The sequence below is a fragment of the Ornithorhynchus anatinus genome, chromosome 3 (genome assembly GCF_004115215.2).
Source record: "Ornithorhynchus anatinus isolate Pmale09 chromosome 3, mOrnAna1.pri.v4, whole genome shotgun sequence".
Classification (NCBI taxonomy): Eukaryota; Metazoa; Chordata; class Mammalia; order Monotremata; family Ornithorhynchidae; genus Ornithorhynchus; species Ornithorhynchus anatinus.
In genome coordinates, this window is record NC_041730.1 from 65,433,373 (window position 1) to 65,446,637 (window position 13,265).

General features: G+C 46.8%; 1 protein-coding gene across 3 annotated transcripts in view; it reads right to left on the minus strand.

Moving 5' to 3' along the window:
* Positions 1-1,361: 1,361 nt before the first annotated feature.
* The window catches only part of MYO5B (myosin VB), a 360,820-nt gene continuing 348,916 nt past the window's right edge, over positions 1,362-13,265 (minus strand). For all 3 annotated transcript variants that reach the window (XM_039911492.1, XM_029060231.2, XM_029060229.2), the window contains 3 exons: positions 12,623-12,797; positions 7,920-8,000; positions 1,362-5,557 (listed from right to left, as the gene is read on the minus strand). In XM_039911492.1, coding sequence (XP_039767426.1) covers positions 5,405-5,557; positions 7,920-8,000; positions 12,623-12,797 — 409 coding nt within the window. In that variant the 3' untranslated portion in view covers positions 1,362-5,404. The remainder of the gene's footprint in view (positions 5,558-7,919; positions 8,001-12,622; positions 12,798-13,265) is intronic.

Consider the following 13,265-nt stretch of genomic DNA (forward strand, 5'->3'; position numbering starts at 1 on the left):
CAAGTGGCAGAGCCAGGGTTCGAACCCATGACCTCTGACTCCCAAGCCCACGCTTTTTCCACTGCGACACGCTGAGGTAAAGTCACACTGAAGTACTCACCCCTCCTGACTCCATTTTGCCTGTGCACAAGCAGATCCTTTTAAAAAACGTAGCACACCGGGCCCAAGCAGGCTTGTCAGAAGACTCTTTCCTGCCCGTTCCTTAATTACATAATGGAAATACTTGTTAGGACAGAACTGAATACTAAAACTTAATACTAAACATACCAACACCGTGTTAATTGCCTGAAACCATGTAATAATAATGATAATGGTGGGTATTTATTAAGCACTTACTATGTGCCAAGGATTGCACTCATTTCTGGGGCTGGTACAAAATAATCTGGTCAGATACAGTTCCTGTCCCCCATGGATCTCATAGTTTCAGTAGGAGAATAGAAATTTAATCCCCATTTTATAGATGAGGAAACAGGCACAGAGAAATTAAGTGACTTGTCCAAGGTCGCATGACAGAAGCAGCATGGCCTAGTGGAAAGAGCACAGGCGTGAGAGTCAGAGGAGCTGAGTTCTAATCCCGGCTCCACTACGGATCTACTGTGTCACCTTGGGCAAGTCACTTAACTTTTCTATGCCTCAGCTTCCTCATTTGCAAAATGGGGATTCCATACCTGTTCTCCCTCCTACCATGTGGGATGTGACTATCTATCTACCCCAGTGCTTAGTACAGTCAGTGCTTGACATTTCATAAGTGCTTAACAAATACCAAAATTATTATTATTAACTGCCAGGATTAGATCCCAGGTCCTCTGATTCCCAACCCTTTCCACTAGACCATACTGTCTCATGTGATCTGCCTTAGATAGTCAAGGCTTAAAAATGGAGGACCTCATCTGTTTAACTTGTGCAGATACAAGGCCCCTGTTCAGTGCCCTCGGTTCTCTGCTGAGGATTCTGTCGCACTCTTTTGAACAACGATCCTTTTTCCCCTCCCACTCCCCCTTCCACCCCGAACTACTTTCCTCTGCCACATTACCCGATTCAACCAAAAACAGTCCTGTCAGTGCCAGGGGGAGAAAAAGGTTGACTCTGGCTGAATGAGGCACAATAGCTGCTCTTTGATGAGAAGGATTCAAATTTGGAAACACGAACCCTTGATTTGTTTCCCTAAGACGTATGTTTCCCACCCTTTCATTCACTTGTATTTGTTGAGTACTTACTGTGTGCAAAGCACTATACTAAGCACTTGGGAGAGTACAATATATCAATAAACAGACACATTCCCTGCCCACAACTACCTACAGTCTTTCTAGCCAAAATTCACTGGAAAGAATCCTGGATTGTATTGAGAGTTAAACACCACCTCATTTATTCAAAAGTATTTATTTCACAAATTTTTTTTTCCACAGCTGAATATTACAGCGACTATTACAAGCATTTTCCTATAAACAAAGGTGTAGTTTACAGATCGGTTTAAAATGGAAAAATATTTTTCTTTTCATCAGTAGTGTTTCAGCTAGAATATTAGATTCCCCCACCCCAGCCTGATTCAAACTTCTTTAGAAAGGTTGTAACCTTCTATATATCAATAGGTGGCAATGTTACCCCAGAATCTGGATGGGCTGGTGCCATAACACTACATTATTTTCCGAGTGTGCTATTTCAGATGAATCCTCTTTGCTAGCATGTATACTGAAGGAGGAAAAAAAATTGCTCTTTTGGCTTTTTATTAAAAAAAAAGAGTGTAAGAATGATCCTTGCGATTTATTTTCTGGGGTATTAATTCCTGTGCTGGGTCAGAATTTCTTTTCTTTGGCCAATGTAGCATCAGGGATAGGAGAGAAGTGAATGAAACGATCCGGGTTGTTCACTTATACTAGAAATTCTGGCTTATATCGGTACCCTTGGCAGAGGTAAAGCACTTACCGAGAGGTTCTACCCGGATGAGGAGAACAGGACTCTACAGGGGCAGATTTAGTAGCCAAAAGTGTATTGTTGTCAGTTATCCGCTACTCTGTGACCACAATATCAAGTCGATATCAATATCCAGTCAATCGTGAATAAATGGGTGCAGTGTATCGTTCACCCTAATGAAATGGGCTAGATTGGCCATGTATTGTTGAATGCTAAAGGATTTGACGGCAGTGCCACCTTTCAAAAAGTGTGATCCGGGCCTCTGAGCTAAAGCTTGAGGATTGTAGATGGTGGTGGTTGACTTGCCAAGCTCCCGATTTCCTTAGAAACAACTATAAAACTGCAGCTGTGGCAGATCAAAAGGAGCAGGTACAGACATGCGCATCAAGGAAAGACAAAAAGAGACTCCCATAAAAAAAAACTGTATCCTGCCTGTGCCCAGAAGTGCCGTAATAAAGCTGCGGAGTGGCTGCGGAGTGAGACCTCAGACCCGATGCATGCATTTGCAAATGTGAATGATCACCAGTTGCAGGAGGGAGATGCTGAATGATCTTTTGGGGGTTGGCGGGGAGGAGAGTAGGTAGCTCCCACATAATACTTACTTTAAAAAAAAAGTAATAAAGGAGTCATGTGATCTGTAAATATTTTGCTGCCTCTGTGATTTCTAGAAAGAGTTCAGTGTAATGTTTCAATGGAAAAATTATAAGCCCACTGGGATGCTATTAATATTCTTCCCACAGTAACATTTCCGTCAGAGAAATAGTGTTTGAGAAGTCAGTTACCTTAGTAACAGCTGAAGGCACATAGTGGGAAAAGTGCTCAACTTAATGATAAATAATTTAAAAATAAAGCTAGGTCTCTGAGATAAGGTATTCGCAAAGTTATAATTTCATATCGGTCTAAGTTCTACAAATCAAAATGCCATTCCTGATTTTCATGGACTTGAAATAGGCATGAGGGTGTGTCTAACTGAATTAGCCTAAAAAAACCCCTCCAAGAATAAAATAATGATATCATAAAGTTTTTGTACATTGAAGATTTTCTCTAAAGATTCCCCTTCCAAACAGTGACTAAGTGGATAAGTTAAATACAGCATTACAGACCCAAATGTTAAATAACCTATTCTTATGTATTACTATTCTTACCCTCCTTGAAAAGCACTTTTTAAATTATACACATAAATTAAGTTCTTTACAGCTCCAGTGAAAGACTTTTATCCCATGATGAATCTGAGCTCCAGTTTTACACCTGGGATAGATAATCTATAAGCCATTCATTCTACATATCCTTGGCAGGGGCAGTCATCAAGCAGAAGTTAAGGAACCTGCAAAGCCCGGGGGCATTACTGGGATAAATGATGCGTAAGGACAGCTGGGGAGAGTATTTGTATTTATACGGCTACTTTTTCATTCAAAGTGTCCTTTTGAATAGTCTGCTTTTCAACTCATCTGGTTATATAGAGGTTTAAAGATATTCCTTGCAGGAGAAGGAAGATTAAAACTTCCCAATAAAGTGCAACACAATTATTTTCAGGGTCCTTGAGCGGCTGGAGGCGGCCATATAAATGACTGTTGGCGGACCGTCCTTTGGAACCAAATAAGATTGGTTGCCAGACACAAAGGTCTACACCCAAGGTAACATGTTTGGCTCAGAGGTAGAGGAGGTCCTAGCCAAAAGTGACACGCTAACTGGGTTTGGGGACCCCACTGCACGCCCAAGGGGCTGCTGTGATGGCTGCCAGACAAGAGTCAGACTCAGAGGGAGAGGAGGGCAAGGGCCGGAGGCGGGGCTAGGAAAGGTTGACATGAGGGAAGCAGCAGGAGAGAACTTTGCACTGTGGCCATTTGGCCAAGTCAGGCAGGGAGCAGGACAGGGTGAGGTTGGGGTTGGGCATCATTGCTCTTATTCCCAGTCCCAACTTCCAGGAATACCTGGGCTACTGGGAAGGAGAACTGGGGTCATGGGGAGGAGAGGGGGGGAAGGAGGGGGCACCCCAGGACTTTGCAGAGTCACTACTGCCCTCTTGCCATCATGCCCAGGTGTCCTGGCTTAACTTCTCGTCCTTGGCAACGCTAATCGTTTTCTTCTTCTATTTCCAAATAGTGATTTTAATGGTAAAAGCCTCAAGAGAGCCAGTGCAAAGTACATAATGACACTGGAGTGTTTTAAAATAGACACTGACTTCTGAGAAATACCAACCCGTAGTTAAACACTACCATCTTACACTTTTGCAACTAGACGTGTACATTCATAGAATCAGTGTTGAACATGGCAAGTTCCTCTCTCCCCACCCCCAACATCCTTTCATTCTCGCTAGGGGAATTGCTAAAACCCCAAATTATCTTTGATTTGTGGCTTTTCATAAGCTAGACATTACGTTCGATTTGTACAAATCACATTCTTACATTCCAAAAATACCTTTTGATCTCAAGAAGAAGTTGCTGTTTGTTTTTCTGAGTTTGAATCACCCTAGGTTATTTATTTGATAATGAAATATCACTTACTTGCTTTCTGGACCCATGAGGCATTTCACCTTTAAGAAGGGTGATAGTGTTTTTGGTTTTCACTGCTGCCAGTCAAAAACTGGATGCTACTCCTGTCACTGCTCTTCGTCAACTTTCAGTCTCTGTGAATTACCTACGTAAAGGCCTCTAGTCTGGACACATGCAACATGGATTAAATCTAGGTACACAGCAAGCTCTCCTACCTCTTAACTGAGCAGTCTGAATTTACCAGAGGACAGCATCTTTAAAGTCACTCGCTCTTTCCATAAATCTACAGGTCTGTATAAAAGGAGGCTAAGTAGGGTCCTTCTCAGAAACTGATGCTCCAGGAAGCAACAATCAGCAAAACACTAAGGACTAGGGGAAAAGAACAGATGCCAACATCAGTGCCATCATCACTGAGATTGGGATAGATGCACAAGTGCATTGCGGGAATTTGGAGGACCTTTCCAAATAATCCTTCCATTCCCAATAGTATAACTCACTACACACCACTCAGGGCAACAACTGTTTACAACTGACTCTTCTCCCTGTGGAAATCTCAATTTGTGCCAAGAACATAATGTCTTCAATTCTTAGAAGCCCTCTGAAGGCAGATTAAATGCCTTATTTTGCAGTTGGTTTGACGTTTATGTGGATGAAGCTGTGAATAAAACTCTATCAGCTTCCCCTGGACAGGATTAGCTCTCCCTGACATGGGGAGACATTCTTACATAGCTATAGACTGCATTTAGTCTGAAATCAAACCATTAAAAAAAACACATCAAAAAACTTCTGTATTTCAAGTATTCTTATTCTGAGCTGCAGGCTATCAAGAAAAAAAATCACATTGAAGACCAGTGTCTTCTTATACTGCACGGTTCAGCATGTAGGGTTTCTTGAAAAATCTGATTTGGTCCATATTTACCGCATTAAAATAAAGATCCTTAAATTCATTTTGTTTTTGCTTAACTCATTGAGGCTGGAGCTGAGGTTGGCAGCCTTTGTCTTCAAACCTCGTTGAGAAATTCTAGGTTGAGAGAAGCTGGGATGTGAATAGAGTCCATGGTCAGGGATGACGGGTTGAAAGGAAACAAGACTGGGAACATGTGCTTGAAGTCTAAAAGCAGTTGCGGAGGGTCTTTTCGCTCCTGAAGCTGTGCCTAAGAGGAGGAAGAGGAGGGCGGGAGACAAGGAGGAGAGGACAAGTCAATCATTTTCCATGCTACTTGTGTTTTGCTTTACAGTGTCTTTTAGACTGTAAGCTAATTGTGGGCAGGGAACATGCCTACCAACTGTTTTATTGCACTCTCCCGAGCTCTCAGTTCAGTGCTCTGCACATAGTAAACACTCAATAAATATAATTGATTCCTTTAAATTTGTGGCCAAATGCAGGAGTAACATTTTGCATTACATATATGGCTGGTGCAAGAAACCTAGAGGAGAAAAGGAGACTTAACAGTCTGTTAGTATATGAAGGATGCCAGGAGGATGGGGTGGATCAGTTCTGCTTCATTTGCTCAGAGAGCCCAAGAGGTGAAATGGGCTTAAAAGTCAGAGAAAGCAAGTAAGGTTAGGTGAGAGGAGAGAAAGAACTTCAGGACTGGATGGTTGATTAAAACCCAGAAAAGTCTTCGAGACGTTTTGAACTAGGATAGGTCACCATCGGTCCTGAACATTTGCCTCCCTAGACCTCTTGAAGTCATCTTTGAAATTCAGATAAGAGTCACATCTAGGAAGGAAAATCTGGGAATCTCCAGGGTAAATCATCTTAAGAGACCTTAATTAAATAAACAGGGTAACCTAGTGGAAGCTTTTCCTTCAGGAAGACTATATTTATCACCAGGAGAGCAATTCGGCTTCTGTTGCATTAGAGTGCTCAATTACACCCAGAAATACCCTTTCGCGCACCTGCATTTTAGAGATGGCAAGGTGGAGAGATCCAAACTGGATGATGAATGCCAGACGTGGGATTTGAATTTACCACTACTGACTTCCAGTTTAGCCCACCGAACTGTATTGCCTCTTGAGGGAAAGAGTTCATTAAATGGGTCAGAATGATTTAATAACACAGCTGAACCAGGAATTTCCACGATCTTAAGATGAATCAGAGAGAGCTGGTCATGAGTCCTGTGTGCTATTTCACCTTTTCCTAAATGATCTGGACAGCATCACTGAAAGCATTTTTTTTTTGCAGCCAATGGTCTGAGAGTGGGAATTTGACCCATCCCTTGGTTGATGATTAGAATACAAATTGGAGAACTGGCCAAGGCAGAATGAAACTGAACAGGGTCAGGTCCATGGTAACACATGCAGAAAGGACTTTCCCACATATCAAATATATATATTATAAAATATATATATAAATATATATATAATGGCACTGAAATGCTGAATGAGAAGAGCTGAACAGAATATACTGAATGGATAACTCATTATTCCTAATAATATTATTATTCCTATATCATTCCTAATAATAATATTAACAGTAATAACATCAACAGCTGTGGTATTTGCTAAACACTCTGTGGCAAACACTGTGCTAAGCAGTGGGGCCTATAGAAGATAATCCGGCCAGACACAGGCCCTGTCCCATGTGGGGCTCTCACAGTTTAAGTAAGAAGGTGAACATGTACTGAACATGAACATGAACATGTCTACCAACTCTATTGTACCCTTCCAAGTGCTTAGTTCAGTGCTCTGCACACAGCAAGCGCTCAGTAAATATGATTGATTGATACTGAATCTTCATTTTACAGATGAGGAAATAGGCCCAGAGAAGCTGGATAACTTGGCCAGGGTATCACATCAGAAAAGAGGCAGAGCTGGGATTGGATCCTGGGTCCTCTGACTCCCAGGCCTGAGCTTTTTCCCACTAGACCATGCTTCACCGAGTTGTCTGAGGGCAAGTGGTTCAGATCATTAGAGTGGACCTGTTGTTGAAATTTTGAGTCTGAGAGACTGCTCTGGTAAAGTCCTGATGTGCACAAGATAGTACAGTGAGTTGTTCGTAGAGAACATCCATCAGTCAATGGTAGTCATTGACGCCGACTCTGTGCAGAGCACTGCCCTCAGCATTCGGGAGAATACAAGGGGAAGCAGCATGGTGTAATGGATTGAGCACAGACCTGGGAGTCAGAAGGACCTGGGTTCTAATCCCAGATCTGCCACTTGTCTGTTATGTGACCGTGGGCAAGACACTTACCTTCTTTGGGTCTCAGTTACTTCACCTGTAAAATGGGAATCGAGACTCAGAGCAACCTAACTTAGTACAGTGCCTGGCACATAGTAAGTGGTTAACAGATACCAAAAAAAAGAGAAAGCATTGGTCAGGGTTCTATGTCAGCCTTCTGTCTAAGCAGTTGGATAGTCCGACAAGTAACGATTTTCCAGCTTTGCCAGTACAGTTTAAGTAAGATGTTATCATCAAAGAAAAAAAGGGAAAAGTTAAAGCATTTCCTTTGGATTCTAGTAGTTGGTTCTGCTCTCCCCTTTCAGGAAGGTTACGTAGACTCCAAGACTCACCTGAATCGTTCGTATGAAGGCTACCGTCACTCGCTCTTCGAACTCATTCAGGGGAGTGTAGAGGTTTAGGATTTTCACAATCTGTGGGTAACAAAACAACACACCTTTAACAAAACCGCTGTTGTTTTACAGCATCACATGGCCACCCGACCAGGGCGAAAATGAAAACCCAGCAGCATCATGCTGACTCTCTCGATATTTTCTCACTGCCATGTAGTCCAACCTAGGGACTGTAGCATAGCTTAGGGAATGTGGTGAAGGAAGGTAAGAGGGATGTGGCGATTATCATCCATTCATTCAATCATATTTACTGAACATTTACTGGGTGCACATCATTGTACTAAGCACTTGGGTTAGTGCAATATAATACAGACACATTCCCTGCCTATAAGGAGCTCACAGTTTAGAGGGGGAGACAGACAATATAAATAAATAAATTACAGATATGTCCCTAAGTACTGTGGGACTGGGAGGGGGGATGAATAAAGGGAACAGGTCAGAGAGACGCAGAAGGGAGTGGGAGAAGATGAAAGGGGGGCTTAGTTAGGGAAGGTCGCATGGAGGAGACGTGCTTGGTCGCATGGAGGAGACGTGCTTTCAATAAGGTTTTCATTCATTCATTCAATAGTATTTATTGAGCGCTTACTATGTGCAGAGCACTGTACTAAGCGCTTGGGATGAACAAGTCGGCAACAGATAGAGACAGTCCCTGCCGTTTGACAGGCTTACAGTCTAATCGGGGGAGACGGACAGACAAGAACAATGGCACTAAACAGCGTCAAGGGGAAGAACATCTTGTAAAAACAATGGCAACTAAATAGAATCAAGGCGATGTACAATTCATTAACAAAATAAATAGGGTAACGAAAATATATACAGTTGAGCGGACGAGTACAGTGCTGTGGGGATGGGAAGGGAGAGGTGGAGGAGCAGAGGGAAAAGGGGAAAATGAGGCTTTAGCTGCGGAGAGGTAAAGGGGGGATGGCAGAGGGAGTAGAGGGGGAAGAGGAGCTCAGTCTGGGAAGGCCTCTTGGAGGAGGTGATTTTTAAGTAAGGTTTTGAAGAGGGAAAGAGAATCAGTTTGGCGGAGGTGAGGAGGGAGGGCGTTCCAGGACCGCGGGAGGACGTGACCCAGGGGTCGACGGCGGGATAGGCGAGACCGAGGGACGGCGAGGAGGTGGGCGGCAGAGGAGCGGAGCGTGCGGGGTGGGCGGTAGAAAGAGAGAAGGGAGGAGAGGTAGGAAGGGGCAAGGTGATGGAGAGCCTTGAAGCCTAGAGTGAGGAGTTTTTGTTTGGAGCGGAGGTCGATAGGCAACCACTGGAGTTGTTTAAGAAGGGGAGTGACATGCCCAGATCATTTCTGCGGGAAGATGAGCCGGGCAGCGGAGTGAAGAATAGACCGGAGTGGGGCGAGAGAGGAGGAAGGGAGGTCAGAGAGAAGGCTGACACAGTAGTCTAGCCGGGATATAACGAGAGCCCGTAATAGTAAGGTAGCCGTTTGGGTGGAGAGGAAAGGGCGGATCTTGGCGATATTGTAGAGGTGAAACCGGCAGGTCTCGGTAACGGATAGGATGTGTGGGGTGAACGAGAGGGACGAGTCAAGGATGACAACGAGATTGCGGGCCTGCGGGACGGGAAGGATGGTCGTGCCATCCACGGTGACGGAGAAGTCTGGGAGCGGACCGGGCTTGGGAGGGAAGATGAGGAGCTCAGTCTTGCTCATATTGAGTTTTAGGTGGCGGGCCGACATCCAGGTGGAGACGTCCCGGAGGCAGGAGGAGATGCGAGCCTGAAGGGAGGGGGAGAGGACAGGGGCGGAGATGTAGATCTGCGTGTCATCTGCGTAGAGATGGTAGTCAAAGCCGTGAGAGCGGATGAGTTCACCGAGGGAGTGAGTGTAAATGGAGAACAGAAGAGGGCCAAGAACTGACCCTTGAGGAACTCCAACAGTTAAAGGATGGGAGGGGGAGGAGGCTCCAGCGTAGGAGACCGAGAATGATCGGCCAGAGAGGTAAGAGGAGAACCAGGAGAGGACAGAGTCCGTGAAGCCAAGGTGAGATAAGGTATGGAGGAGGAGGGGATGGTCGACAGTGTCAAAGGCAGCAGAGAGGTCAAGGAGGATCAGAATGGAGTAGGAGCCATTGGATTTGGCAAGAAGGAGGTCATGGGTGACCTTAGAGAGAGCAGTCTCGGTAGAGCGGAGGGGACGGAAGCCAGATCGGAGGGGGTCTAGGAGAGAATGGGAGTTAAGGAATTCTAGGCATCGATTGTAGACGACTCGTTCTAAGATTTTGGAAAGGAAGGGTAGTAGGGAGATAGGACGATAACTGGAGGGGGAAGTGGGGTCAAGAGCGGGTTTTTTTAGGATGGGGGAGACGTGGGCATGTTTGAAGGCAGAGGGGAAGGAGCCCTTGGAGATTGAGTGGTTAAAAATAGAAGTTAAGGAAGGGAGGAGGGCAGGGGCGATGGTTTTAAGAAGGTGAGAGGGAATGGGGTCCGAGACGCAGGTGGAGGGGGTGGCACTTGCGAGGAGGGAGGAGATCTCCTCTGAGGATACTGCAGGGAAGGATGGGAAAGTAGGGGAGGGGGTTGTTGGGGGGGAGGGGAGAGGCGGAGGGGTGACTTTGGGGAGCTCAGACCTGATCGTGTTGATTTTCGTGAGGAAATAGGTGGCCAGATCATTAGGGGTGAGAGATGGGGGAGGGGGAGGAACAGGGGGCCTAAGGAGAGAGTTAAAGGTCCGGAACAATCGGCGGGGGTGACGGGCATGGGTGTCGATGAGGGAGGAGAAGAAGCTTTGCCTGGCGGAGGAGAGGGCAGAGTTAAGGCAGGAAAGGATAAATTTGAAGTGTGTGAGGTCGGCTTGGTGCTTGGACTTTCGCCAGCAGCGCTCAGCAGCTCGAGCATAGGAGCGTAGGAGGCGGACGGAGGAGGTGATCCGGGGCCGTGGGTTAGTGGAGCGAGAGCGGCGGAGGGAAAGGGGGGCGAGAGAGTCGAGATGAGTAGAGAGGGTGGAGTTGAGAGCGGAGACCCGCTCGTCGAGAGTGGGAAGAGAGGACAGGGTGGCAAGGTGAGGCGAGATGCTATTGGAAAGACGGATGGGATCGAGAGAGCGGAGGTCTCTGTGGGGCAGTAGCGAAGATTTGCAGGGGGAGGGAGTGTGAGAGATGAGGCAGGTGAGAAGGTTATGGTCAGAGAGAGGGATTTCAGAGTCGGTGAGGGAGGAGATAGTGCAGCGGTAGGAGATGACGAGATCGAGGGTGTGACCGAATCGGTGAGTGGGCGCGGTATGGTGGAGGAGGAGGTCGGCAGAGTCGAGGAGGGATAGCAGGCGGGCGGCAGAGGAGTCATCGGGTACATCCGTATGGATGTTGAAGTCTCCAAGGATCAGAGTGGGCAGAGAGAAGGAGAGGAGGAAGGTGAGAAAGGGGTCAAGGTGGTTGAAGAAGTTGGAGGTGGGACCGGGAGGGTGGTAGATGACGGCGACAAGTAACTGGAGTGGGTGGTAGAGGCGAATGATATGGGCTTCGAAGGAGGGGAAGGAGAGGGAGGGGGGAGGAGGGATAGTGCGGAAGTGGCATCGGGGCGAGAGGAGGAAGCCGACGCCTCCTCCCTTACCGGTGAGTCTGGGGGAGTGGGAGAAGGAGAGGGGTGGCAGATTCAGATTTGAGGAGGGAGGGCATTCCAGGCCAGAGGGAGGATGTGGGTGAGGGATCGGTGGTGAGATAGACAAGATCGAGGCACAGTGAGAAGGTTAGTATTAGAGGAGCAAAGTGTGCAGATTGGATCGTAGTAGGAGAGTAGCAAGGTGAGGTAGGAGGGGGCAAGGTGATTGAGTGCTTTAAAGCCAATGGTGAGGAGTTTCATGATCTGACGGCTGAGAATCATTCTAATACAGCTCCTAACTCAGGGGATCAAGTCTTCCTTGGGTTGGGCACCCTATTATAAACACCATGAGCTTCCGGGGCCCAAAAAAGTGCTTCAGTAGTTACAAAAAAACCTTCTTCCTTCCTGGGCACTCCTCCCTTGGGAACCCAAGGTACAGGAAGTCGCTAAGAAGCAGCGTGGCTTAGTGGACAGAGCACGGGCCTGGGAGTCAGTAGGAATGGGGATTATGTCAGACACAACATGTCTGTTGTGTGACCTGGAGCAAGTCACTTAACTTCTCTGGGCCTCAGTTATCTCATCTGCAAAAATAGGGATGAAGGGTGTGAGCCCCAAGTGGGACAGGGACTGTGTCCAACCTGATTCCCTTGTATCTACTCCAGCGCTTAGAACAGTACTTGGCACATAGTAAGCGTTTAACAAATACCATCATTATTAAAGGCGCAGGACCCAGGGTTGAGCAAATGCAGCGTCACCACTGCCCAACTGAGAACCACAACCTTGGCCTCCTCCCTGGGCCGTCAGAGTCATGGTGAGAAGTAGCAAGGTGTAGTGGATAGAGCACAAGCCTGGAAGTCAGAATGTCATGGGTTCTAATCCCAGATCTGCCACTTGTCTGCTGTGTGACCTTGGGCAAGTCACTTTGCTTCTCTGTGTCTCAGTTAGCCCATCTACAAAATGGGGATTAAGACGGTGAGCCCCATGTGCGTCAGGGACTGTAACTAACCTTATTTGCTGAACACACCTCAGAGCTTAGTACAGTGCACCCAGTAAGTCTTCGACAAATACCACAATTATGTTATTAATTAACAACAAACCTGCTGGGTGGTGAGGGAGGTGCACAGGGAGCAGATGGCCTCGGCGTCCTCGGAAGTCTTCTTCTTCAGCTGGAGGAGCTGGGCCGCCTGGATCAGGGGCTCCATGGTCAGCACCGCCCCGCTCTGATGGAGGTTCTTCCCCCGCAGCCACTCCTCCAGCTGGCTTATGTTGTACCTGCACTCACACGAGACAAAAGTGAAGCTGCAGGCACCGGCCTGGCAACCCCGAAGTGCCAAGAACCGGACCTGGCGTGAAGGCCACTTCCCTGCCCACCCTGCCCCAGCTGTGCTGGAGGCCCATTGCTCATTAAGTGCCCACGGGGCCCCAGCAATCAATCAATGGTATTAATTGAGCACTGATGAAGCACTTGGGAGAGCACAATAGAACCGAGTCAGTAGACGCAATCCCTGTCTTCAAGGAGCCGACAGCCTTGAGGGAGCTTATAGTCTACAGCATTGTAGAGGGCCTAGGAGGGGGCAACAAAATGACCCAAGCCAGTTCACTGGCCTGGGCTGCCATGCACACCCCCGTCCTAGCCATCTGCGGGGCATCTGCCCACCCCTCTGCTACGCTTATGTATTTGGCTTTGTACCCCTTAAGCACTTTGATACTCACTGTGTAAGTTCCCTATCTGTCATTCAT